General features: G+C 61.6%; 3 protein-coding genes across 18 annotated transcripts in view; 2 read left to right on the forward strand and 1 right to left on the reverse strand.

Annotated features, from left to right (window-relative positions):
- The window catches only part of UIMC1 (ubiquitin interaction motif containing 1), a 36192-nt gene extending 33256 nt beyond the window's left edge, over nucleotides 1-2936 (reverse strand). The window contains exons 1-2 of one of the 5 annotated variants that reach the window (XM_068698358.1): nucleotides 2559-2664; nucleotides 1827-2091 (exon numbers count right to left, since the gene is read on the reverse strand). The gene's annotated coding sequence lies outside the window, so the exon portion shown is untranslated. Of the gene's footprint in view, nucleotides 1-1826; nucleotides 2092-2558 lie in introns of all 5 variants that reach the window. The other 4 variants (XM_068698357.1, XM_068698359.1, XM_068698360.1 and 1 more) reach the window with 4 other exon arrangements.
- A 103-nt stretch (nucleotides 2937-3039) lies between these two features.
- ZNF346 (zinc finger protein 346) lies at nucleotides 3040-12577 on the forward strand. Its single transcript, XM_068698377.1, has 7 exons — nucleotides 3040-3195; nucleotides 3282-3385; nucleotides 3872-3967; nucleotides 4966-5116; nucleotides 6025-6264; nucleotides 8791-8884; nucleotides 10248-12577. Exons 1-7 carry the CDS (start codon nucleotides 3135-3137, stop codon nucleotides 10351-10353), a joined length of 852 nt encoding a protein of 283 aa, XP_068554478.1. The 5' UTR covers nucleotides 3040-3134; the 3' UTR covers nucleotides 10354-12577.
- A 4254-nt stretch (nucleotides 12578-16831) lies between these two features.
- On the forward strand, nucleotides 16832-23272 carry FGFR4 (fibroblast growth factor receptor 4). Of its 12 annotated transcripts, none has more exons than XM_068698301.1 (18): nucleotides 16832-17185; nucleotides 17766-17859; nucleotides 18806-19075; nucleotides 19168-19257; nucleotides 19333-19499; nucleotides 19595-19718; nucleotides 19928-20118; nucleotides 20199-20337; nucleotides 20438-20631; nucleotides 20804-20949; nucleotides 21054-21175; nucleotides 21292-21402; nucleotides 21511-21701; nucleotides 21901-22023; nucleotides 22110-22180; nucleotides 22360-22497; nucleotides 22573-22678; nucleotides 22761-23272. In XM_068698301.1, exons 1-18 carry the CDS (start codon nucleotides 16847-16849, stop codon nucleotides 22905-22907), a joined length of 2763 nt encoding a protein of 920 aa, XP_068554402.1. In that variant the 5' UTR covers nucleotides 16832-16846; the 3' UTR covers nucleotides 22908-23272. The 12 variants fall into 12 exon arrangements, with proteins under 12 accessions (XP_068554402.1, XP_068554404.1, XP_068554403.1 ...); XM_068698302.1 differs by having other exon boundaries at nucleotides 17021-17155; XM_068698306.1 differs by having other exon boundaries at nucleotides 17047-17175.
- The last annotated feature ends 718 nt before the right edge of the window (nucleotides 23273-23990 follow it).

A 23990-nucleotide genomic window follows, 5' to 3' on the forward strand; every position in this document is an offset into this window, starting at 1 on the left:
GGGGTGGCACACGGAGTTAAAGCAGCCCTTCCTTTGCCGTTCGGTTTGGCAGGTAACGTGGCGTGCTCTGAAAGAGCCTGGAGAAGCAGGCTGAGCACCAGGCTGAGCACCAGGAGCTGGCCAGGTCCCAGCCCAGCGTCCTTCCTGGGATCATTCTGCCTTCCTTCGTGACCACTGCAATAGCTCAGATGTGCTGCTCAGAGCTAAAATAAGAATAAAGAAGAGCTAGAATAAAAATAAGACAAGGCACAACAAAAGACCCTGCGTTATCCAGCACGGAGCCAAACCCTTTTCTGCAACACCGCAAGCTGCAGACAGCGCTGTGTTTACACCAGTAAACAAGAGGTCCAAAGCCCACGTAGCACCGAGGACAGCAGCGCGCCCCTCCATCGAGTCAGAGGTAGCAGGCTAAGAGCAAGGGGAGCACACGCGCTGCCTCTGTGTTTTCTGCAGCTTGCCACAGCTCCCTTAACCTCCCTGTCTCCCTTCCTCGGCAAATCCAAGCGCACACACAAAAGATGAGTGTCCTGGTGAGCCAGGACTGGCACCGAGGGCTTGCTGAGCCCTCTAAAGACAGAGCCTCGCACAAATCGCACGCGTAGCTCCCGAAGCGAGGGCAGGGCGACCATCGCTGCAGCCCAGGAACGTTCGTGTTTACGAAGGGGAAATAAAAACAAGCGCTGCTCTTCAGAAAAGCAGCAGCTCCTGCAAAACAAAGCTGTTTTGCTCCAGCTGAGCTGAACTTTGGCTTTTGTCAAAAAATCCTCATTACACTTTCTCCATTTTTTTAAATATCTTTTGCTCCAAATAGTATCTTGTCCCTCTGTCCGGAGGGCTGAACCAAGCCTCCCACCCAGCTGCTGGGAGCTGCCCCCACAAAGGGAGCCCACCTAGGAGGGGCAGTCCTTTATCAGCAGAGCCACGTACGCAGCCAGGCTTTTCTGGCACGATGTCTGGTCCCCGGTACGTGAGCCTAGGCAGGGTCACTATTTTTGGAGAGAAAGCCTGTAAACCACTTAAACAAAAGCAAACGGCAACAAGCACCTGCCACACTTTTTTATTTTTTTATTTTTTTAAATCCACGCTGGTATCACAGCTCCCCTCCATGCAATAGATCTTCTGCCTGCTGCACTGTGCTAAATAAGAGATCACTGAGAAATATCAGCTGGAGTTACGATGAGTCACCTACCTCCAACATTTAAAGAAGAGAAGGAAAAAAAATGTAAGAGATGTAACCACACAACTCCCACGAGGCTTCTGAAAATGAAGGGACTCGTGGCAAAAAGAGTCTCTGTAAACGTAACTAAGGGAACAAGACAAGTGAGAGATCACTTGTAGCTGTGCTAGTCTGAGTAGGAGAGCAGTAATAGCTTTTATTAGACGAGCTGATGTAGCTGCGGGAAGGGAACAAGCCTCGGAGCACACCCCCTTCCCCAGGTAAGGGAGCCAGGCTGCGTTTTGCTTTTAGCACTCAGCCCAAGCAGCAGCACTGGGGATGTCTGCTCTGGGGTTCAGCGAAAAAGGCCAGCCTGCACTACCTGAAACCACCTTTGCAGTTCAGCTCGTGGACTCATTTTCCAATTTTTTTTCTCTTTTTACAACTTCGAATTGGGGAGAATTTCTCCGTAAACGCTCTGACAGCAAAGGTGACCTCCCGACGAGGGCCGCGCGCGCACGCCGCGCTTCTCCAGTCACATTTTTAGGGATATCCTTGAAGATCCCCAACTTGTGATTATTTGTCATTTTCCCTCTCATCCATCACTTTGATGAATCAGAAAGCAATTACCGACAGAATAATTCTAAATCCTGACACCGCAGCTACAGACCTGCCAAGCTGTGACAGCTTGAAAAATGCTGGAGAACGAAGCCAGAGATGAATGACTCTCAGCCCCGGATGAGTTTCGCTCGAGCCCCCGGGGTTGGCGCTCTGTAAACAACCCCCCCGCCTCACGGGGACCGGGCACGACGAGCAGCTGGCGGTCGGGGCGTCAAGGTCCGCAGCACCCCACAGGACACACAGGGGGGTGTTTTTGGGGTTCGTCCGTTCGCAGAGCCGGGCTCTTTGTAGAAGGGATGTGAGGATGGCCCAAGCTGTGTGGGAGATGCTGACTGCTCGGCGACCCCCTTTCTGCAAGGGGAGGCGTGGGGGGGGCAGAACCCTCCCCAAAACACCCCAAAGCACCCCAAAGCACCCCAAAACACCCCCCACCCCATAGCACCCCCCACCCCACAGCCCCCCTCCACCCACCCAGCCCCCCCCATCCCCTCACCCATGGGTGCCACCGCAGGGCCCTCAGACACAGCAGGGCTGGGCTGTGGAGCCCCAAACCCCCAAAAAAGCCCCCCCAGGAGGCATTGGGGTGGGGTGGGCGATAGGAAAGCGCTGGGGCACGGCCCCATGGGCGCCCCGCAGGGCCGGGGCCTAGCGGTGGGGCAGCCCCGGGGCTGTCCCGGCCCCACAGGGGGGCTCGGCCGCACACCGGGACCGGGCACCGCCGCCCCCCCGGCCCGTTCCCGTTGCCCCCCCCCGGTCCGGCCCCGCTCAGCGGGTCTCTTACCCGCACTCAAGTTGGCGGCGGAGGCCTCATTGCCCTCACCCAAGATGGCGGCGGCGGCGTCGCGTCACGTGGCCGGGAGGGGAGGTGAGGCGAGGCGGGCGGCGCCATGTAGGGTGAGGGCGGCGGCGGCGCGGCTGGCAACGGGGGGCTGAGGGGAGAGGGCGGGAAGGGACACGGGGAACCGAGGGGACAGCGGGGGCGGGGGGCAGCCGCCGCTCTGAACCCCTCAAGGGCTGCCAAGGCGCCCTACGGCTTCTTGTGACTGATTTCAATAGGAAATAAACATCGGGGCGCGGCGTGACTTCGTTCCGTGCCGCTAACCCCGCCGCAGGATACTTCAAGGGTCGCTCCCGCTCCTCGTCCCCCCTCCTGCACGGTTCTAACGGCGCCGCTCAGCCCCCGCGGGGCCCACACCGATCCGCCTCCCCCCGCTGCCCACAACCAACATGGCGGCCGCGGCGTCCCTCCGCCAGCACGTGACCTCGCGGGAAGCCACCTCCCCCCCTCCCTCCGCTGCGCCGTTGCTAGGAGCGCGGAGATCTCGCGAGAGCTGCTGTGGCGGCGGCGGCGGCCAAGATGGCGGACGGGGCGGGTAGCAACGGGGACGCCGCGGCGCTGCCGGTGGGCAGGGAGGCAGGTGAGGGGAGCGGGGGCAGGGCGGGGGCACCGGGACGGGGCCGGGGCCCGGCCCTGAGCGAGCTGACAGCGCTTGTGTGCCGGCAGTGGAGCGGCTGATCCGGGAGAACGGGCACATCTTCACCGAGGCGCAGTGCAAGGTGTGCAGCGCGCTGCTCATCTCCGAGTCGCAGAGGTTGGCGCATTACCAGGTGAGCCGGGCCGTAGCGGGCCGTGTCCCGCTGTGCTGGGCCGTACTGGGCCATACTGGGCCATAATGGGCTGTGCCGGGCAGTACCGGGTCGTACCAGGCTGTTCTGGGCCATAACGGGCCGTGTCCCGCTGTACTGGGCCATACTCCACCGTACTGGGCCATACAGGGCCATAACGGGCTGTGCCGGGCAGTATTGGGTTGTACTGGGCTCCTCTGGCCATAATGGGTTGTGTCCTATTGTACCGGGCAGTACTGGGCTATACCCTGCTGTACCAGGCAATGTTCCACAGTACCAGGCCATAACGGGCTGTACCAGGCAGTACAGGGCCATGTCGCACTGTACCGGGCCATAACAGGCAGTACCAGGCCATGTCCCACCGTACCAGGCCATAATGGGTTGTATCGGGCCATACCGGGACATATCCCACTGTACCAGGCTGTACTGGGCCATGCCAGGCCGCCCCAGCCGCTTTCTGCCCCGCAGAGCAAGAAGCACGCCAACAAGGTGCGGCGCTACCTGTCCATCCACGGCGAGGAGGAGCTGGCGCCCGGCAAGAGGATGAAGGTGGACGCCAAGCAGGTGAGGCAACGCGCCCAGCCCGGCGGGTTCATGGCACTGGGTCTCAGCTAAACGCTGCCAAGTGACCCCTGTGCCTGTGTGAGCGATGGGAGAAAGGGGTCCTGGGAAGGGCTCTGTGCTGCTGTGGCTGTGCCTTGTTGCGGTGAGTATGGTTCCCATCGCCTTGTTCACATAAGGAAACGCCCACTGCCTTGTACTGGAAGTCACCCTGTGAACTACATGAAAAAAACAGGGTAAAGTAACTAGGAGCAGCAAATTCATGAATAACAAAGTCAGGGGTTTCATCACACCTGCATAACGCTTAATTTTATTACAAGTACTTTAAGAGTTCACAACTCGCCGGACTTCCCTTCCGGCACAACTCTGTTTTGACTTGTTTCAGTTTCTTCAGCCAGTGGTTGGAGCCTGTTGGTCAGCGAGAGGAGCACATTCCACCCCGCCATCTGTCTGCCCCGTGACTCATTTGGGAAACAGATTCTGCTTTTATGATTGCTTCAGCTTTAATCCCTAACCCTCAAACATTTGTAGCGGGGGTGGAGGGGGGGATAAAGGAGGATGCCTTCACACATAGTGTTAGGCTTAGGAATGACTGCTGCTGCCTGCTCAGCCAGCATCGTGTTGCCGATGCCCCAGCTGATAGTGGTGTTTGTATTGCGTGGCTCACACCTCGTGGGGAGCAGAAGGCTGGCTGATCCATTCTGGCAGCCCCGCAGTTAACCTTGTCCTCAACCCATGCAGGCCAGGACAGCCCCTCTACCTAGAGCGGTTCACTAAGATGACAAGGAAATCTGAAGCAGGAATGCTGTCCGGTCAGTGAGTGCTGCACCATGGAACTCTTGTTCAGTCAGATTTCCAACCTGACATCTGAGCGTCTCCATTTATTTTGTTTTCTTAAATGCCTCAGCGTTCTTTCTTTCTTTCGTTCTTTCAAGAAGGCTGAGCAAGGTGCTGTCCCGAGGTGCCTTCCAGCCTCAGCCGTTCTGTGGTTCTGTGTGCAGGAGAGCAAGCAGGAAGGCAGCAACGGGGAGGACAGGAACAAGTGCTGCCCCATCTGTAACATGACCTTCTCCTCTCCGGCGGTGGCGACGTCTCACTACCTGGGGAAGACGCACGCCAAGAACGTGAAGCAGCAGTCCCCCAAAGCAGAAGGTATGACTGCAGTGCCTTCACTTGTAACGTGCCAGCTGGAAAATGCTGCACGCAGTGATTCTGCACTGGGAAGTGTCGTTGGACCCCAGGTGTGAGCCGTTTTGGGCATGTGCCTGTGAAGGAGGCAAGCCAGCAGCACACCTCCAGAGACTGCTGCCTCTCAGCAGCTTGCTTGGTAGGCTGGCAGTGACTAAAAGCAGCATGTTTGGGGTGGTTTTTTATTTCTTGTTTGGGTGCAGTGAAGCTTTCAGCAGTTGTACCTATCCCTGCCTGTAAGGAATGGGCCAGAGCTGTTTGCCAGGGACAGATGTAGAAATACCTGTCACGGGATGTGATGCTTGCTAAAAGCTCACAGAAACCCGAGTGACCAGTGAAACGCCTGTAAGGTGAACTGGGCAGGGCTGCTCGGGCGTAAAGTACAGCTTCTGTGGCTCAGGGGCTTCTGAGCTGCAGATAGCTGGGGGCTGGGGATGTGTAGCTGGGAAATTTGGGGCTGTGCTCGTCCTGCCCCCCTGCTTTGCCCGTGGTGTCTGGCACAGCCTGCTCTGCAGGCTGCATGGCTAAGGCAGAGCTTGGGTGTGAGAGGAGCCTTGGGAAGGGTGGCAGGAGACAGGAGCAGTCCGGTGCACGACTGCCACTTGGGTGTGAGAGGAGCTCTTGGGTGTTTAGGAAGCTCCTCCCTGGTGTTCAGTCCCCTTACTGGGATTTGTCTTAGCACACACCCGGAGTATGAAGGGAAGAGGTAGGGTTGACATCAATTTGTCCAGAGTTCTTCCGTTCTCTGACTTGGTTTGCTTTTGGGGTGTTTGGGGTTTGTTTGTTTGTTTAATGCATGTTTTAGGGAACTAAAATGGCTTTGTTTTGCGCCTGAGTTCTGTGACTGACCACGAGTTTGGTTCACCCTGCAGAAGTAACACCCCCACAGAAACATCCTGCTGCCCTCCCCACCTCTGCCGCGTCTCCTAACGAAGAGAACAAGGACATTACTGACCCCGACAAGTTCTGTACCCTCTGCCACGCCACGTTCAACAACCCCCTTATGGCAAAACAGCATTACGTAGGCAAGAAGCACAGAAAGCAAGAGACCAAACACAAGCTGATGGCACACTACGGCCGAACTCCTGATGCACCAGCGGCGTCCTTTATGGGTGAGTTCTCAGCAAGCAGGCGAATAAAGAATTGCAGGGCAGGGTGGGAGAGCAGCACTGCGTGTCTGACACATCTCGGCATGAGAGCCTGTGTGGAGAGAGCAGGGAGAATTGCTCGTGGTCTCGCAGGATCTTGATGATGCACCGCAAGATGGATTTGGTTGACAGCGTAACCCCCTGGCAGCAGGAGAGGTTTTAGGCTGTAGCTGCTTGTGGCAAGCTCTGGGTTGTGTTCTTGCGATGTTGTCTAATCGGGTACGTGGCCTTTTTATTCTCTGTGCGGATAATCCAGGGATTTTGGCCAGTGCTGTTTCTAGCTAGGTGGATTGCATCCAAAATGGAAAGATAAAAGTGGCATTTGATGCTTAAAAACTGCCTTCAGAGGGGACTAGCCAAAGAAGGAAGAAATAGGTTTTACTGCACCTGCTGCTTCAAAGCACATGAAAGCCAGAGAGATTTCTCCCTGAATGCTTTCTGCCTCTGTGTGGGCACTTCATCTGATGAACTAATGCAACTCTCCAGAGCAAGCAGGAATGTGGAAAAAATTGAGCTATTAAGGAGGAACTTTAGGCAGACAGTTGAAACTCATTTGGTTTATGTTCTGTTCCCTGTGAGTACTCCTGCCTGCTGAAAGCCTCGGAGCCCAGGGAAAGCATCAGGAGCTCGCAGCAAACTCCCTTGTCCCTCCCAGCAGCCTTCTGTCGGAGCAGGAAGTCTAGCACCTGCCGGATGCTTCAAGTAAATGATAAGCAGGCAGATCACCTTAAAATCTTCTTCAAGAGCTTCTTTCTCTGTCATAAAACGCCCGTAAGCAGAAGATTAATTACTCTAATTCTTTGTGGGCCACTTTTAGCTACTGGTAGCACTTAGGAGAAATGAGGCTCAATTATCCAAGTAATATTCTCTCCCACATCGTGTAGTCGTGTGGGAGATGGAGAAGGTGCCTCGCATCTTGTGTTATTCAGCTGCTCTTTACCTAATTAATGGGGCCTGATCAATGGTTCTGTTTAATTGTGACTCAGGAGCCCCGGCCCAGGCTGGGTAAGCGGGCAGTGCTGTTGGCTGTGTGATTGACGTCCTCCATGAAGTCCTCACAAAACCAGTGTCTCCATCCATGCCTCCGTGGCACTCCAGCTGTTCCAGGAGAGGTTTCCAAGCCGTAGCTGTAACGTGAGGCTGCTCTGATGTGATGGGCTGCAGTCAGGGACGTGTTTCCCTGTCTCTGCTAACAGCCACACCAAGCTGGCGTGCCGGCACAGTTCTTCCCAGAACACGCCTCTTGTTCTTCTCTTGTAGAATTGAGCTCAGAAGCTGGCCTATACTTTTGTGAAGATTCTTTTTTTTTCTTTTTCTTTTTTTTTTCTTTTTTTTTTTTTCCTGAGCATTTGCTGTCCCTAAACGTGGCCTTGTTGGGATCAGAGTGGCAGCAGGTGAAGATGTGTCCTTCACAGTGCAACACCCAGATACCCATCTGCCTGAATCCCTCTGGGAGCCATCAGCATAGGGTGTGGGGGCACGGTGTGAAGTGCTCAGCACACACCTCATTGTCAGGCTTTCAACAGAGAGATCTCCACCTGGATGGTGCAGGGAGGTGGGCGTGAGGGCGTTGCGTCCCTTGGTGATGCTGCTCTGCACCCCTAGGGTGAACGTCCCCGTTCCCATTAGGGAAGTGTTTTCTTTGTGAGGCTCCAAGGCAAAACCCTTCTCAGGAGAGCCTGAGTTCAGGAGCACTTCATGCCCTGGGGACAAGTGCCAGGATTTTCCCCTCTTACAGGCTTCTGTGGTGAACCCTGCTGCCATGTTTGCTCGTTTGCTATCTGCGACCTCCAGAACTTTGTGTAACGTGACAACTCCAGCTGGGATCAAAGCCATTGATCTGTCTGCTACAACTATTGTTGGAGACTTTTTTTTTTTTTCCAGTTAACTGATACACCGGCTGTAACTAAACTGCTTGCGGACAGAGTTCAATATTCTCAACTGGCAGCGCAGCAAGGCTTAGCAGAATGCTGCATTGTGGAACCTGATGTTGTGTATAATCTCCTCTGGCTGCTTTTGTGTTCTTGTTATTATTATTGAAACGTGTCGGGCTTACAAATTAAGTATCTCTTGTTTTCTGTGATGAGACAAACAGATCAGGAGAAGTGGGCATTTGGGAAAGAAAAAAAAAAAAGTGGAGTTGCAGAGGCAGCATAATGGCGGGGTTGGTCTCCTAATGCTACATTTTCACCTCATCTGATAGTGTGAACTGGTTGTAGAAAAGGTGTGTTTGTTTTTGGAGATAACAAACCCGGGTTCTGCCCGGGGAAGGCCTGCTGGCTTAGTGCTTCCCTCCTATCACCAACCAGGGCCTGACCGGTATCTCGTGGGGTACCTGGGTTCTGTGACCTCCCTGTCTGCTCAGGCCATTGATTTGCTACTTGTCTTTGTTCAGCAGCCGGTTGAGGCATCAAGTGATCGATCACCTTGTTCCTACCTCGGGCACCGAGTTGTTGGCTAGCTGTGTGTTAACACTGCTGTCTGTTTCAGCCGGGAAGGGGTACCCCTGCAACACCTGTAACATAGTGCTGAACTCCATAGAGCAGTACCAGGCTCACATCAGTGGCTTCAAACACAAGAACCAGTGAGTAACTTTCCCCTCCAGTGTGCTTCCACCCTTGTTGAAACAATGTTTTAGATATAACCTAAACATTGTTTTAGATATAACCTAAACAATGCTTTAGATCTAACCTAAATAGAGTTTTGTGTGTGTATTTCAAGCTGACTCACAAGCAGACCGATACAATTTGTGCAAGCCTGTGCTGTTTGTGGTGAAGCCAGCTAACCAGGGGAGGTTTGCATCCCCTCAGCCTCTTCAGCAGCTCCCCCTGCAGACAGCTCGGGGATGCTGCTGGAGTAGAAGTGTCCTTCAGTGGTGGTTGGTTCTCAGTGGTTCATGGATCTTTGCAGCGAACACATCCAGCCTGACACTTGTTAAACGCCATTTCTGTAAGAACCAAGAGTTTAATTTAATTGAAGACTGGCTTAGTGGAGATCCACTTGCCATTCTATCCTTAGAGTTGCTTTTTTAAAATCTGGCGTGTAGTCAGCATGCTCCAGAAACTATGAAACAGAACTATGTTGCTGAACTCATTCTACAGCTGGTAAGTTAAATAGTGGCATCCCCTGAAAACTATTCATCTCTAAAATTTAGGCTGCTAGACAGATGATTAATACCGAATATACTTGCTCTGGACACTGGCAAAGTTCTGCTCTCTAACTTCTGTGCCTTACCTTAAAGAGGGTCAGTAATGGACCCCTCTTGGTTGGACAGCTTCTTAAAGACAGAGGCGTTAGGAAGCCCTACCTGAAGTGATAGACTCCTAGCTAGATTTCCCAGAGGGGCTAGGAGGAAAACTGGGATCTTTTGTTGTGTGTCTGTGGAATAACAGCCCCATTGCACCCTGTCTGTGAGTAATTGATTGGAAGACATAAGCTCTGCCTGTCCCCCTGTGAAAGTTTCATCTCTTGGACAGCGCAGCGGGATCAGTGAATGGCAAACACCTAGCCTGAATGTAGCCTGTTGTAGAAAAAAACCCTGAAGATGTTCCCCATGCATAGGCATAGTCGTTCCCTTTAAGGACATGGACATTGTTCCAGTTTTTCCAGCCAAACAGCTCCCTTTCTGCTTCTGGATTTAGCTGCTAAACGCTGTTCCAGGCCAGCTTCTGCAGGCTGAAAAGAGCCAGGATACTTGCCTTGTAGTGGAAGCACTTAACAGCCCTTGAGCTGTGCACTAGCTAATTCTGCCCTGCTAAAGGTGTCTGTTTACACACAGAGTAAGGAAGCACTTGGAAGCTTTTCTGGCAAGTGGCTGACTTGTCTGTAGTAGGTTGTTACTCCGCTGACAGCCGTGCTTGCTGAGCAGTGATGGCAGCTGACAGATCTGAGTGACTGACGTTGCTTCCTTTCCCTTTTCTCTTCCCCTCGCTCCATTGGACGTGCAGGATGCCAGGAGCAGTGCCGGTTGTAGGACCGTTCCCCCCCCAGCAGTACGTCCGGGAAGAGTCGACTGCCCCGGGAGGCTACAGCTACTTCAGCCAAGACTTCTAGAGCGAGCTGCAGCACTGCTCTCGGCGTTGTGTTGGTGGCCCAAGAACGCACGTCCTTTGCCAGCCCACAATGGTTTCATTATCCCTCTGGATAAGCAAAGCCCTACCCTCCTGTATGCACCCGTTGAGCAGAACGGGGACTGAAGCTGTCCGAAAAAGGATCCAGCTGGAAGAGACTTGGTAGACAGCAAATACTTCACTCCCTTAGAGTAGTTTTCATTGTGTAATTGCTTCCTGTGAAGGTGGGTGCGGTGTGCGAGGAAGTGTGTATCTGGTATAAGGAGGGGCTGGCAACAGGCTGGCAACGGCCACCTCCTCCCTCACCAGAGCAAGCGGCGGGTTCCTGCACCTGGAAGGCCAGCAGCCCGCGCTCGGAGGCGTCTTTTGCTGGAGGAGAACTCCTAGATCGCAGCAAGCAGCGCTCACGCGGCACGGATGGGGACACTGTGCGGGCTGCCTGGCTTCTTACAGGCCCAAAATGAAAAGTGGCAGCGCAGCATCCATCCTGCCTGCTCCGGGCAGGTTCGTGTGCAGATTTTCCTGAGCCACCAAATGCCGTTGGAGCCTTTCGCAGCACTGCAGCCGCCGGTTCTGGAGCTCTGTTGTCTCGGTGTCTAACAAGTCGTCACGATTGCTGGTGTACAGCTTGCTGCTGGTGGGAGTGGGGGCTGAGAGAGGAGCTCTTGGCTCTGCAGGCAGCTCAGCCCTCTGCTCCGAGGATTTCCATGTGGAAGGAAGGAACTGTTTAGCCTGGTTTCCTATGGAAACAGGTGTATGTGATGATTCACCGTGTGTGTCTTTACCCCCTGTAACTTAAACAAATTGCAGCCAAACTTGGCGCTGGTGGCGATCTCCAAGGTCTGAATGCGATCAGCAGGCGAAGGGTAAGCAGAGCGAGTTCGCTTCACGTGCAGGCCCTGACAGAGTTTAAGTGCAGCATTCTCCCTACTGCCAGCAAAATATTATGGGAAAAGAGAATTTTAAGAAAAAGAAAAAAAAAAAAAGAGGAAACGAATCTAGATACAATAGAAGACCGTAGTATAACTTGGTCAAATTGTTAGCTGACTAAAAAACTACAAATCCCCTGGAAACCTGCCCTTGTTAGTCCTTCCTTAGACACTCCTTGCCCGAGCCCTCTCCTCAAAGCTCTTACGTACTCGTCCCAGCCTGGAGAGGGGCCGTTCTGTATTTCAAACCCGGGAGTTCAGGCTGATGGTCCCTTCGTGGTGCTAATGTACTAGATCTGTTAGAAAAGCCCCCGGCAGGAAGGGCAGGCATCTGAGACTGTTGTGCGTTTTGGGTGAGTTTTTTAGATGTTTTGTCCTTGAGCTAAGGCATTGTCTGTGCTCCGCCAGCGCACCACGAGAGCTGTGTGTGTGTCGGGCTGGCCTCGTGTTCGCTGCCAGCACTCCAAGTCAGATGCTCCACGGCTTCATCCCAGCGTCGGTGCCTCTGAGGAGCTGAAACTTCGCTAGCCCATGGCAAACACCCTGCTGTTGTCCTTCCGTGGGGCAGAAGGACGGGCATCTGGCCCCTTTTGGGGCTCAGCAGGGCTGGCAGAGCAGGATGGGCTGAGCAGAGCCGCAGCAGCTGCAGCGGGGCAGGCTGGGGCCCTGCGCTCCCCGCGCTGCGTTCCAGGGGGAGCAGCTGCCGCCCTCGCGAGGCCGAGAGCCAGGCTGTGCAGGCACTTCCAAAATCCAGCGTGAGCCGGGCAGGTTAAGCAAGGAGAGAGCTGGTTGCTGATCTCTGCCTTCCCCTCCCCGCTCCAGGCTGTGCACGAGCTTTGTTCGCCTTCGCCCTGCGCAGGGTCTGCCACCTTCCCTTAGGACAGGCTCCTGCTGGTCTGGGTTCGCCTTCCTGATGTTTTCCGCTCTTGTTCTACCGCTGAGGTCTGACCTTCACCTCCTGCTCGAGAGGGAGGCTCTGCTAAACCTCGCAGGCCGATCAACGAGCAGAAAATTGAGCTGAAGGAAGCGTCGTGTGCCGGGTGGCTCTGGGTGGCCTCCAACGCTGATCTCCGCTGCTTAGCTCTCGCCTCGCCGTGTGAGTGCAGGTGCCTGCTGGATGTGCTGTGCGCTGACACCACGAGGGAGCCATTTCCAGCACTGCCCAGCCCGGTGTGTCACTGCGCTGTGTTCCCACAGTTTTGCCTCCCCCTGTACACGATGTTTATGTATCTGCTGTTTCCCTGAGGTGAAGCTCTCCAAATAGAGTGTTTATTACTACTGCTGGGTGCTGTCTCTCTGCAGTAACCCTTCCTGCTTTGCTTTGTTTTGCCACGCTTCAGCCCACAGGACGCACACCCCTTTGAAATACTCGGGAGGGGCGGGAGGTTTGTGTTCCCAGCCGCCCTCCTCAAGGCTCTGCTGTCACCCCAAGGTCTGCACAGAGCCGTTGGGTGCCTTCCTCTGCGCTGCTCTAGCAAGTCAGCGTGGCCTGGAGCACACCAGTGTCACTGAGGGGAGGACAGGACAGTCTGGCCCCGGAGCCTGCTGGCACTGCTGCAGGCTGCTGTGCTGCCTGTGTTGAAAACATCCATCACAGGCAGGGGGCACGGGGCTTTTTCCAGCCCTCCCATGGCAGCACAGGAGCCGGGCGATGGCAGAGCCTCCTGCCTCTGCACCCCTCAGTGCAGAGAGCTGTGCTCGCTCACTGCCCTGACACAGGCCCCAGAGCTGAGGCAGCCCCAGAACTGCTGCTCAGCACCCCGGGGCATGCATGGGGGCACAGCAGCACACCCTTCAGCTGCACCCCCTGCCCTACGGTGTCCCCAGGCACGGCACAGGCCTCGTGCTGGCGCTGTTCCCAGCCCCGGGGCAGCACAGGGAGGGACAGGCTGTGTCTGCCTGCTGCAGGGCACGGCTCAGCTCTGCCGGGGCGGCGTGGCGGCAGCTGCCAGCCTGTCCCTCGCTGACCCCGTCCCCTCCTGGCAGCAGAGACGTGGTGTTTCTCGCCGCTCCCGGCCCTCCTGTGGGTGCAGGCGCTCCCCGAGGCAGGTGCAGGGTAGGAGGAGGACGTGGGGCTGCCTCTGTCCCGTTCCCATGCTCTGATCCTTGAACCAGAGGGGTGCCAAAATCACAGGTGTCCCTCCCCTACTGGGTGCACGCTGCCCCTCAGGCTGCTCCGGGGGGGCCCGCAGCCCCCAGCTGGTGGCTGCACTCAGCCAGCTGTGCCTCCCTCTGCCTCCCTCCTGCTGCCAGGGCTGGCTGCCACGCTCCAGCCCCCCCTTCCACCCTGCAGCACCCGGGGGCACCCTGCAGCGCGAGGGGCTGGCAGCTGGGCCCAGAGCCCTCTGTGCACCAGGGGAAGCGGAGCCCAGAGCGCACCCGTTCCCCCCTCACACCGCTGCTGCTGCCAGCGTGCCTCCCGCCCGGGGCCCCTGCGGGCAGCACCTGGCTGTGCCGGGGCTCCGGCTGCCCGCCACGGGCCGAGCCCAAGCGCCTTCCGTGCTGGCAGGCAGGAGCAGGGCACGGAGCCACCCCGGCCACATCCCCGCGGAAGCGCCGCCGTCCCCCGCCTGTGCCCGAGCCAGCTCCTTGGAGCCGGCCGGTCTGTGCAGCCCGCTCAGCCCCCAGCACGGCGCGTGGGGCTGGAACCCCGATCCCACCCTCACCGGGGGGTGTGGGGGGGAACGCAGCCCCCCAGTCTGCAGCCCTAACCGCTGCCCTCCCTTGTGGCCCCGCTGTCTCCAGCAAGTAAATCAGGTGCAGATGTGGAGGCAGGGCCGGGCGCCTGCTTGCCATTAGGGGCTGGGAACATGGGGGTGGCCCTGCTGCTGCCTCGTGGCACCCCGCCGTGGCCGTGCTGCTCATGGGGTGAGCGTCCCATGCCTCGTGGGGGGCAGAGCTGGTGGGAAGAGCCCTCCCTGTGGGACCTGGAGCCTATGGATGGCAGTGGTGCCCAGCCTGGTGCCTGGGGTCTGCAGTGTGCTGCACCCATCCCGGCCCATGCACCCATCCCTGTGCCTGGCACGGCTGCGCCCTGTGCTGCGGGGTGCTCCCTGCTCACCCCAGCAGGGACACCGTGCCCGATGCTGTGGGTTTCATGCTGGGTGCCATGCTGGGGGCTCAGCGGGGACACCACGTCCCTCCCCGGCAGCCCCTGCGCCGGGCCCCGCGTTCTCGCCTCCCCAAAGGGAGCAGCGGGTTCATGTTTGCCAAGTTGTGCCTGGTTAAACCTTAACCGGGCCGGGTTGCTCTATCAGTCCCTCCCTGCGGGAGATAAGGATCAGCAGGATCCCAGCGGGACCGTGCTCGGCTCCTGCTGCGGGGCGGGCAGAGGGATGTGGGGGAGCGGAGGGATGCGGCCGGGCTGGACACGGGGTCTGAGCTCCCATCCTGGACCCCATTCCGTGGAGCTGGGACCCGATGTCCTGCATCACCGTGCCCTGTGCGTGGCCAGCAGCAGCAGCGAGGTGGCTCCTGGCAAGGCTGGAGCAGGACCTGGCCCCACCAGAGCGCCCTGCCCGGCTGGGCTGATAAGAGGCTGCGGGTTGTGGCCGGGGCTGTAGGGCTGCCGTGTGCCGAGGCCAGCGGGGCTGGAGGGAGCCGGGAGCCTCCGCACCAGGCCTGGGGCTGGCGTGTGCCCACCGTGTGCTCTCACAGCCCCAATCCCCCGGCATCCCGACCCCATGCGCATACGGGGTGCTGGGAGCGGGGAGCCTGCGCCCCAAACAACGGCCGTTCAGGAGAGGCCAAGAGAAACTTCCAGGAGGAAAGAGCCCCCCGGGCTCCGGCCCCCCCAGGAGCCACCGGCCGCGCGCGCTCATGCTGGCCGCAGGTGCGACCGCAGCAGGAACGGCGGCGAGCGCTGGGGCCAGGCACAAGGGGCGGCTGTGTTCCCGCAGCCCCGGCTGCCTTCCAAGAGCAATATTGTTGGCACCAGGCAGGCTCCCTGCGCCGGCAGCGCATACACGGGCCTTTCATGAGGGGAGCAGGGATGATTTACTGCCTGGAGGAAGGGGCAGGGGTGGGAGGATGGAGCCCCCTGCGCCCAGCCCCTCGTGCGTGCTCGCTGCCGCGGGGCCCCGCACACGAGCGAGGCCGTGGGTCCGGCTCGGTGCAAACAGCAAATATCGCCTCTCCTTGGTCGGGTTTGGGGCAGAGCAGGTCCCCCTGCCCCATCTGCACCGTGCCCACCTCTGGGCACCCCCTCCCTGGTCACCCTGCCGTGTCGGGGCTCCCACACTGCAGCAAGGTGCCTGGGGGGAGGACAAGTGCCCCTTGCGGTGCTGCGGCTGACGGGAGCAGCCCGGGGAGCAAAGGGGGGCACAGGGGCAGGGCTGCCCCCATGGCACGGGGAGCCGGCGCTGGCACAATCCCCCCTTGTTGAGCTGCTGGCGTGGCGGAGGCCGTGGCGGTGCTGCCGGAGGCGGGCGGCAGGCGGTGGGCCGTGCTGCCGTGAAGGGCTTTTTGTTTGCCTTCAGTTGCTGTTATAAATCAAGCGAGGCAGCCCGAGCCCCCAGCCCCGCAGCAGGGAGGGGAGCAGCCCCCTGCCGCCCCCAGCCCGTGCCCCCACTGCCCGGTCTCTGCGGGGATGCCCAGCATGGCACAGGGCGAGCTGCCAGCGCGGGTCCCCTCATCCTGCTCCTGTCTGCCCGTCCTGCTCCGTCCCCACTGCAGGCACCTGGCTGGAGTTTAGGGTCTCTGTGCCCATCCCATGGGCTCCCAGCTCTCCTCTGGCATTCCCAGTGCTGGGAATGATCCCCTCCCACGCTCGCCCCAATCTCCCCTGGGGCTCCAAGGTTTCGTGCATCCATCTGCTGGGCTTTGCTGCACCCCAGCACCCAGCCCTGCCCCGAGCTGGCCCTGCCGGCTCTGCTTCACCAAGGATTTCCATGTTCTCCCCGTTCGGATGTGGTTTCGGTTCGAATCGAGCTGAACCCAACATTTTTCCCGTGTTTCCGGCACGCCGTGAGCTCTGCGGAGGCGGCTGCTGCCCCGTGAAATCGATGTTCCCGTCCGCTCCGCGTGCCGGCAGGAATGCACCGCGATGAACAGCTGCTGGGGGCCGCGGGGGCCGCTCCGTGCTCCTCTGCACCCCGGGGTGGGGGCAGCACCCTGGGGTGGGTGACACCGCAAGTGACGGTGGCACCGCGCAGCCCTCGTGTGACACCGCCTCGTGCCACGCTCGCTGCTCCCATGTGCCGGAGCCGTGCCCTGGCCTCGTGGCCCCGTGGGATGGGGATGACGGGGGGTGACATGGGGGGGACGGGGGTGGCTGTGCCCCACCTGCAGCAGCGCAGGGCTCAGGGCAGCCCCACACCGAGCCGTGAACCCCGCTGCCTGCAGGAGGGCTCCGGGGATTGGGGTCCCCGTTACCGGCCGGGGATGGAGGAGGCAGCCGGGGGTTGTCCTCGGTGCCCGTGGTGCCCCCGGGGGTCCCCGGGCGTGCAGCGGGGGGGTCCGGGAGGTGTTTATGGGCCGGATTAAGGCCGCCCGGGTCCCGGCTCGCAGCCCCGCGGTGTTTTTACGACGGGGCCTTATGGGCTCCTAATGGGGGTCACGCACGGCCGCTTTATGGCCCCGGCAGCGATAAGGCGGCGGCTAATTGCGGCGGCACCAATTAGCCGGCGGGTGCGCTGCTCCGCTGCCGGGAACGGCGCCCGGCAACGCTCGGGCTCGGTCCCGGGCTCGGGCTCGGTCCCGGGGGCGGGGCGGGGGTCGGGGCCGCCCGCGGCGCGGTGTAACCCGAGCGCCGCCCTACAAAGTGCCCGCGCCCGCGGCGGCGGCAGAGCGCGGCCAAGGCAGCGGCGGAGCCAGCTCCAGGCCGGGGGCCGCCATGGGGACGGGGCGCTGAGCCCGGCACGGCTCGGTACGGCTCGGTACAGCACGGTACGGGTCGCTACGGCACGGTACGGGTCGGTACGGCACGGCCCCGGAGGCGGCGGCGGCGGCGGACTTTGCCCCGGTCCTCCCCGCACCGCGCGGGCGGCTCCGCCGGGGGAGCCGCGCACCGCCGGTAACGCCGCGACCCCCTCCCGCGACCCCCCCATCCCTCCCCCGGTCCCCCACCCCATCCCTCCCCGTCCCTCCCCACCGCCCCCGTCCCTCCCCACCGCCCCCGTCCCTCCCCACCGCCCCCATCCCTCCCCGCCGCCCCGTCCGCGGGGCGCTGAGCCCGGGACCTCTCCCCGCGCCCCCCGGTGCTGCCGTCCCCTCCCCGTCCCCCCCCCGGGTTAAGGCTACGGGCAGGGTCCCCCCACTTTCTCCCAGTCCCCCCCGGGTCCCCAGACCCCCGCAAGGTCCCCAAACCCCCGCAGGGTCCCTGTCCCCTTCCCCACGCCGTCCTGCGCCCCGCTCCATCGCGCCGTCGGGGCTCCGCGCAGCCGCCCCGTCCCGTCCCGGGTCCGGGCGCGTCCCGGCTCCCCCCGGGGGCGCGCAGCCCCCTGACCGCGCTGCCGCTGCCTTGCAAGAGGCCGGGAAGATGCGGCCGCTCTGGCACGTCCTGGCCGGGCTGCTGCTGGCGGCTCGGCCCGCCGCCTCCCGCCGAGGGGCGATGGAGACAGGTACGGGGCTGGAGGGGGGGGATTTGGGATTTGGGATTTGGGATTTGGGCTCGGCAGAGAGGGGGCTTTGGGGTTGGGCACCCCGCCGAGCCCCCCACTTTGCTCATCCTGCTGGTGGGCTCAAATGGGTGCGAGAGCGGGTGGCTGGGAGGCACCTTGCACCAGTGCGGCTGGGGTGGGATTTTCAGCTAGGATGGGGGGTCCCTGGGTTGGGGACGCTGCTTTCTGTGGTCTGTGCATGTTGGCTCGGTGTTGGTTCAGTCCCCAAGGCCCACGGCGTGCGGGCAGCCCGGTGGTGTGCCCGGGGTTGGTGCAGCAGTTGCTGAGCAGTCGGGGCTTTCCTTTCTGGCTGTGCACACGTGTGCTGACAGCCGCAGCGCTCGGGGCTCGGGGGTGTTGCACAGGACCTGCAGACACGGGCTGCGGGGCTGCCACGCTCGGAGCTGCGGGGTTTTGGGTCCCGGCGTCTCCTGCAGCCACAATGGAGCCGTCACTGCAGCGCTGCTCCGATGGTGTGCAGGGACAGCAAGGGCTGGCTGCGCTGGGGTCTGCTCCGGGTTTAGAACGGAACAGAATAATTATTTGGGGCTGGCTTTTCCAGCAGCCCTGCGGGGAGGGTGGCCAGGAGGGTTTGATGCTGAGGGCACCCGCTCCTTTCCCATCCCCAGCGAGGCAGGATGGGCTCGGGCACCCTGCTCCTGCAGGAGTGTCCCCTCCGAAAGGAGGGTGGCATTGTGTGGCCTTGGACAGGGACACGCCAGTGCCAGGCAGCCGCTGGGGAAGCCTCGTCCCCGTGCCTGAGGGCAGAGTCCAGCCCTCGCCCGTGTCTGCGGCCGGGCACGGGGCCACGTCGTGCCGTGTGCTCCCGGCGGGTGTGTGGCGGGGCCGTGCTGTCGGGGGGGTGAGCACCGTGCCTGGCGCTCAGCGCGTCTCTGCTGGGCTGCAGAGCTGTTCGAGAGCCCCTTGCTGGAGTCGGAGGAGGAACACCTCCTGCTGGACCCAGGCAACGTGCTGAAGCTGTACTGCGACGCCAACCACAGCGGTGCCAGCGTGGTCTGGTACAAGGAGTCCAGGCCGCTGGTCCCGGGGGGCCGCGTCCATCTCCAGCAGAGCTTGTTGGAGATCTCCGAGGTCGCCTACGAGGACTCGGGGCTCTACGTGTGCCGGGCCCGGGGCACTGGGGAGATCCTGCGCAACTTCACCATCTCCGTCGTGGGTGAGCGCCCAGGGCGGTGCCGGGGGGAGCACGTCCCCGCTTTCCCGCTCCTCGATACGGGGGCATCCCTCACAACCTGCCTCCCCCTGCAGACTCGCTGGCATCGGGCGATGATGATGAAGACAGCGATGGGGACGGCCCCCACGGAGACCGCGGTGAGGAGCCCGTCTACGTGCACAGAGGTGAGTGCTGCCCCGGGCAGGGCCGTGGCGCTGTGCCGTGTGCCCTGTCCCACGGCACGCCACGTGTGTCCCCAGCGCCATACTGGACCCACCCGCACCGGATGGACAAGAAGCTGTACGCCGTCCCCGCGGGGAACACCGTCAAGTTTCGCTGCCCGGCCTCGGGCAGCCCCAGCCCCAGCATCCGCTGGTTCAAGAACGGGCGTGAATTCCGGGGCGAGCACCGCATCGGGGGCATCCGGGTGAGGTCCCCATAACCCCCCCCTCCCGGTATTCCACTCAGCAGCAGCTCGGTAGCACTGACCCTGTTCCTCCCCACTTTGCCTCCCTGCTGCAGCTCCGGCACCAGCACTGGAGCCTGGTCATGGAGAGCGTGGTGCCCTCCGACCGCGGCAACTACACCTGCCTGGTGGAGAACAGGTTCGGGAGCATCCGCTACAGCTACCTGCTGGACGTGCTGGGTGAGGGCTCTGGCCAGCAGGGTGCCTGGGAATTGGGTGGGGGAGCCTGTGCTGGGCTCCTCTCTGCCCTCGCACCCAAGGGATGTGAGGATGAGGCAGCAGCTGGGGTCACCGCGGGTCCCCGGGGGTTCACAGAGGGTGGGGAGGCAGCGGTGTGACCCCGCTGCGGGTGCCATGTGGGTGATGCTGCTCTGCTGTCCCGGTTGCAGAGAGGTCCCCGCACCGGCCCATCCTGCAGGCAGGGCTCCCCGCCAACACCACGGCCCTGGTGGGCAGCGACGTGGAGTTCTTCTGCAAGGTGTACAGCGACGCCCAGCCCCACATCCAGTGGCTGAAGCACATCGAGGTGAACGGCAGCAGCTACGGCCCCGACGGGGTGCCCTACGTGCAAGTGCTCAAGGTAGTGGCCGGGTGCCGGGGGGCGCACAGAGCCCGTCCCCCCCGGGGGGAGATGCTCAGGGTCCTTCGCTCTGCCGGCAGACCGCGGATATCAACAGCTCGGAGGTGGAGGTGCTGTACCTGCGCAACGTCTCCATGGAGGATGCGGGCGAGTACACCTGCCTGGCGGGGAACTCCATCGGCCTCTCCTACCAGTCGGCCTGGCTCACCGTGCTCCCAGGTAGGGCCGGGGGGGCCGGTGGGCACCACCAGGCTGGTCGGGGCTGGGGGCGGCCCTGAGTGCTGCAGGGACTGCAGGATGATGCCTCCTCTCCCTGCAGAAGAGGAGCTGGTGCGGGAGGCCGAGCCCCCCGAGGCCAAGTACACAGATATCATCATCTACACGTCGGGCTCGCTGGCCGTGGCCATGGCCATCATCATCGTGGTGCTGTGCCGGATGCAGACGCAGTCGAGCAAGCAGCCCCTGGAGCCCATGGCGGTCCACAAGCTCTCCAAATTCCCGCTCATCCGGCAGGTGAGGGCTGAGCTGGAGCCCTGGGGGGACCTCGGTGGCCGACTGGTTCTGCTGCTGCCACCTGCCCCCGTCACCTCCTACCCTCCTGATGGCCTCGGCACAAGCCCTGCTCTTGGGGCCATCGTCCCAAGCACGAGGCCGGGTGGCTGAGGTCCTCCTGCTCTCTCCGCAGTTCTCCCTGGACTCCAGCTCCTCCGGGAAGTCCAGCACGTCCCTGATGCGCGTCACTCGCCTCTCCTCCAGCTGTGCCCCCATGCTGGCGGGGGTCGTGGAGCTGGACCTGCCCCTCGACTCCAAGTGGGAGTTCCCCCGGGACAAGTACGGAGCCGCGCGGCGCTGGGGAGGGCTGGGGCTGGCGGTGCCAGCGCTGTGGCTCCGCACTGACCCCGGCTCCGACTCACGGCTCTGCTTCTCCTCGCCAGGCTGGTGCTGGGCAAGCCCCTGGGAGAGGGCTGCTTCGGCCAGGTGGTGCGGGCAGAGGCGTACGGCATCGACAGGGAGCGGCCGGACAGAGCCGTCACCGTGGCTGTGAAGATGCTCAAAGGTAAGGAAGGGAAGGTGCAGGTGCCCTGCCCTGCAGCACCCCGGGCACGGGGGCTGTGTTGGTGCCGGGCTGTGGCACCACGCCGGCTGGCACGGTGACACAGCCCCTGCCCCCAGACAACGCCACCGACAAGGACCTGGCTGACCTCATCTCCGAGATGGAGATGATGAAGCTGATGGACAAGCACAAGAACATCATCAACCTCCTGGGCGTCTGCACGCAGGACGGTGAGGGGGGCGCGGGGAAGGCTGGGCTTCAGGGGGCGGTGGCAGGACGGGGTCAGGGGGTGGCAGGGCAAGGACAGGAGGGCTGAGCGAAGCCTTCGCCCTTCCCAGGGCCGCTGTACGTGATCGTGGAGTTCGCAGCCAAGGGCAACCTGCGCGAGTACCTCCGTGCCCGGCGCCCTCCCACTCCCGACTACACCTTCGACATCACGGCGCTGCCCGAGGAGCAGCTCTCCTTCAAGGACCTGGTGTCCTGCGTCTACCAGGTGGCCCGCGGCATGGAGTACCTGGAGTCCAAGCGGGTAGGGCCGGCACAGCCTGCGAGGGGTGCCAAAAAGAGCGGGGCGGGAGGGGTGACACCCCTAGCCCTGGGGGTGACGGTGCCGTATGGGGGCTGGTGGCGTTTTGGGGTGCTGTGGGGGTTTGGGGTGTGCCAGGGGGATGCACTGAGGTGCAGCTGCCCTCTCACATCTCCTGCGGGTGCTGTTTCCCTCCTGGCAGTGCATCCATCGGGACCTGGCTGCCCGCAACGTGCTGGTCACAGCAGAGAGCGTGATGAAAATCGCCGACTTCGGCTTGGCCAGGGACGTCCACGACATCGACTACTACAAGAAAACCAGCAACGTGAGCTGGGAGGGGACTGGGCGAGGGGCAGGGCGAGGGCTGGGGGAGGCCGGGACCCCGGCTCAGCAGAGGGTTTGTTCCTGCAGGGCCGCCTGCCCGTGAAGTGGATGGCACCAGAGGCTCTGTTTGACCGCGTCTACACCCACCAGAGCGATGTGTGAGTCCTGGGGCCCGAGGGCTGCTGTGGGGTGAGGGCTGAGGCAGCCCCGTGGGGCTGTGTGTGTGTGCTGGAGGGTCCCCATCCTTAGGACAGGGGGTGCTCCTGGGGGGGTGGCACCATCCCGGTGGCAGCCGGACCCCTCCTGCAGCCAGCCCCCTTGCCCTGTGTGCTCCCAGGTGGTCCTTTGGGATCCTGATGTGGGAGATCTTCACCCTGGGCGGCTCCCCCTACCCCGGCATCCCCGTGGAGGAGCTCTTCAAGCTGCTGAAGGAGGGGCACCGCATGGACCGGCCGTCCAACTGCACCCACGAGCTGTGAGTAGGGGCCAGGGGAGGGGGGGGCGGGCAGGGCGAGCTGTGCCCCCTCCCCTAACGCCGCCCGGCCCCCAGGTACATGCTGATGCGGGAGTGCTGGCACGCCGTGCCCTCGCAGCGCCCCACCTTCAAGCAGCTGGTGGAGGGGCTGGACAAGATCCTGGCGGCCGTCTCGGAGGAGGTGGGTGACGATGAGGATGGTTTTGGATGGCGGTGGTGGTGGTGGCGGGGCGGGCGGTGACGGCACGGTGTCTCCCCTGCAGTACCTGGACCTCTCCATGCCCTTCGAGCAGTACTCGCCCTCCTGCGAGGACACCACCAGCACCTGCTCCTCGGACGACTCCGTCTTCACCCACGACCCGCTGCCGCTCGCCCCCTGCCTCTTCACCTACCCCAGCGTGAGGACTTAAGGGCAGGGCAGGGCGATGCCGCGGAGCGGATCCAGGCAGGGCTGTTCCCTGCTGCACCCAGCGTCAGCAGCGCAGGGGGTGCCCCCCTCCCCGGGGAACGGGCTCCTTTTCCCCCCCATTTCTGCACAAAGCCTCCAGTCCTGGCCAGGTCCCAGCAATGCAGGGCTGAGCGAGCCTCTGCCTGGTGTTGAGGGGCAGGGGGGGCTCTGCACCACGGTGCCCCCGGGGTGCCAGGCTGTGTCCAGGGTTTGGATGGAAGCGTCTCCTGGCGGGAGCCCCGCTGCCTGCCTCTGTACATAGCCATAGAGATGAATATTTATGTACGTGAAATATCGACCTGATAAATTATTTTTTTTTGGAATAGACCCTGCTGCTGCTGCTGCAGTTTCTGGGCTGCTCCCAGGGGCGAGGAGGGCCGGGGGAGGACGCGTGCTGCCCGGGGGGCAGTGCCACAGGTGCAGGAAGCGGCGTCCCCGCTCCTGTGCCTCCAGCCCCGCTCCGGCACAAAGCGCTGCTGCATCTGTTCCCCATTAGCCACTGTTGCGCTAAGCCACCGTGAACTCCGCTACCAGCATCGCCCTGAAACTGATCCACCAACTGCTGCCGGCTCCCAGGCTGGGAAAGAGCCCCCGGCCCGGCACGCTGGGGACCCCCCCTCCCCACCTGGGCCAGCCCCAGGACACCAGATAAAAGTGAGTTACGGGCTCTGCGCTGCCTTCTCCTAACCCCAGCGCCCCTGCGAGCGAGGTTTGGGGGGTTCAGCCCCAGGCCCTGCTCTCTGCTGCCTGCTTTGCCCCCCGGCACCCAGCTCGGCTCTGCGGGGAGCAGGGGCTGCAGCTGTCTCGCCCCCTCCTGCCAGCCCGCTCCCTGGGTCTAGGGTTTCACCTCGTCTCCTCCGCTCCGCCAAGGGCTGGGCTTTGCAGGGCCGTTAGCCCCGGGATCTGGTTTCCTTCCCCAGCTCCCAGCTGCAGGGGCAGCTCCAGGGGTGGGGAGCAGTCCCCCCAGCCTGCAGGGTGGCTCTCGGGGACAGTGGGGACGCGTGGGGCAGGAGCTGGGGGCTCGGTACAGATGGAAAGTGGTCCC

The sequence above is a fragment of the Anas acuta genome, chromosome 14 (assembly GCF_963932015.1).
Source record: "Anas acuta chromosome 14, bAnaAcu1.1, whole genome shotgun sequence".
Classification (NCBI taxonomy): domain Eukaryota; kingdom Metazoa; phylum Chordata; class Aves; order Anseriformes; family Anatidae; genus Anas; species Anas acuta.

Bases quoted from the DNA above. Each gene is read 5' to 3' on its own strand.
- ZNF346 (XM_068698377.1), top strand. From the start codon at position 3,135: ATGGCGGACGGGGCGGGTAGCAACGGGGACGCCGCGGCGCTGCCGGTG. The intron at 3,386-3,871 runs GTGAGCCGGGCC...TCTGCCCCGCAG, and splicing joins AGAGGTTGGCGCATTACCAG to AGCAAGAAGCACGCCAACAA. The intron at 3,968-4,965 runs GTGAGGCAACGC...TTCTGTGTGCAG, and splicing joins TGAAGGTGGACGCCAAGCAG to GAGAGCAAGCAGGAAGGCAG.
- FGFR4 (XM_068698301.1), top strand. From the start codon at position 16,847: ATGGGGGTCACGCACGGCCGCTTTATGGCCCCGGCAGCGATAAGGCGG. The intron at 20,338-20,437 runs GTAGGGCCGGGG...CTCTCCCTGCAG, and splicing joins CTGGCTCACCGTGCTCCCAG to AAGAGGAGCTGGTGCGGGAG. The intron at 22,024-22,109 runs GTGAGCTGGGAG...TTGTTCCTGCAG, and splicing joins ACTACAAGAAAACCAGCAAC to GGCCGCCTGCCCGTGAAGTG.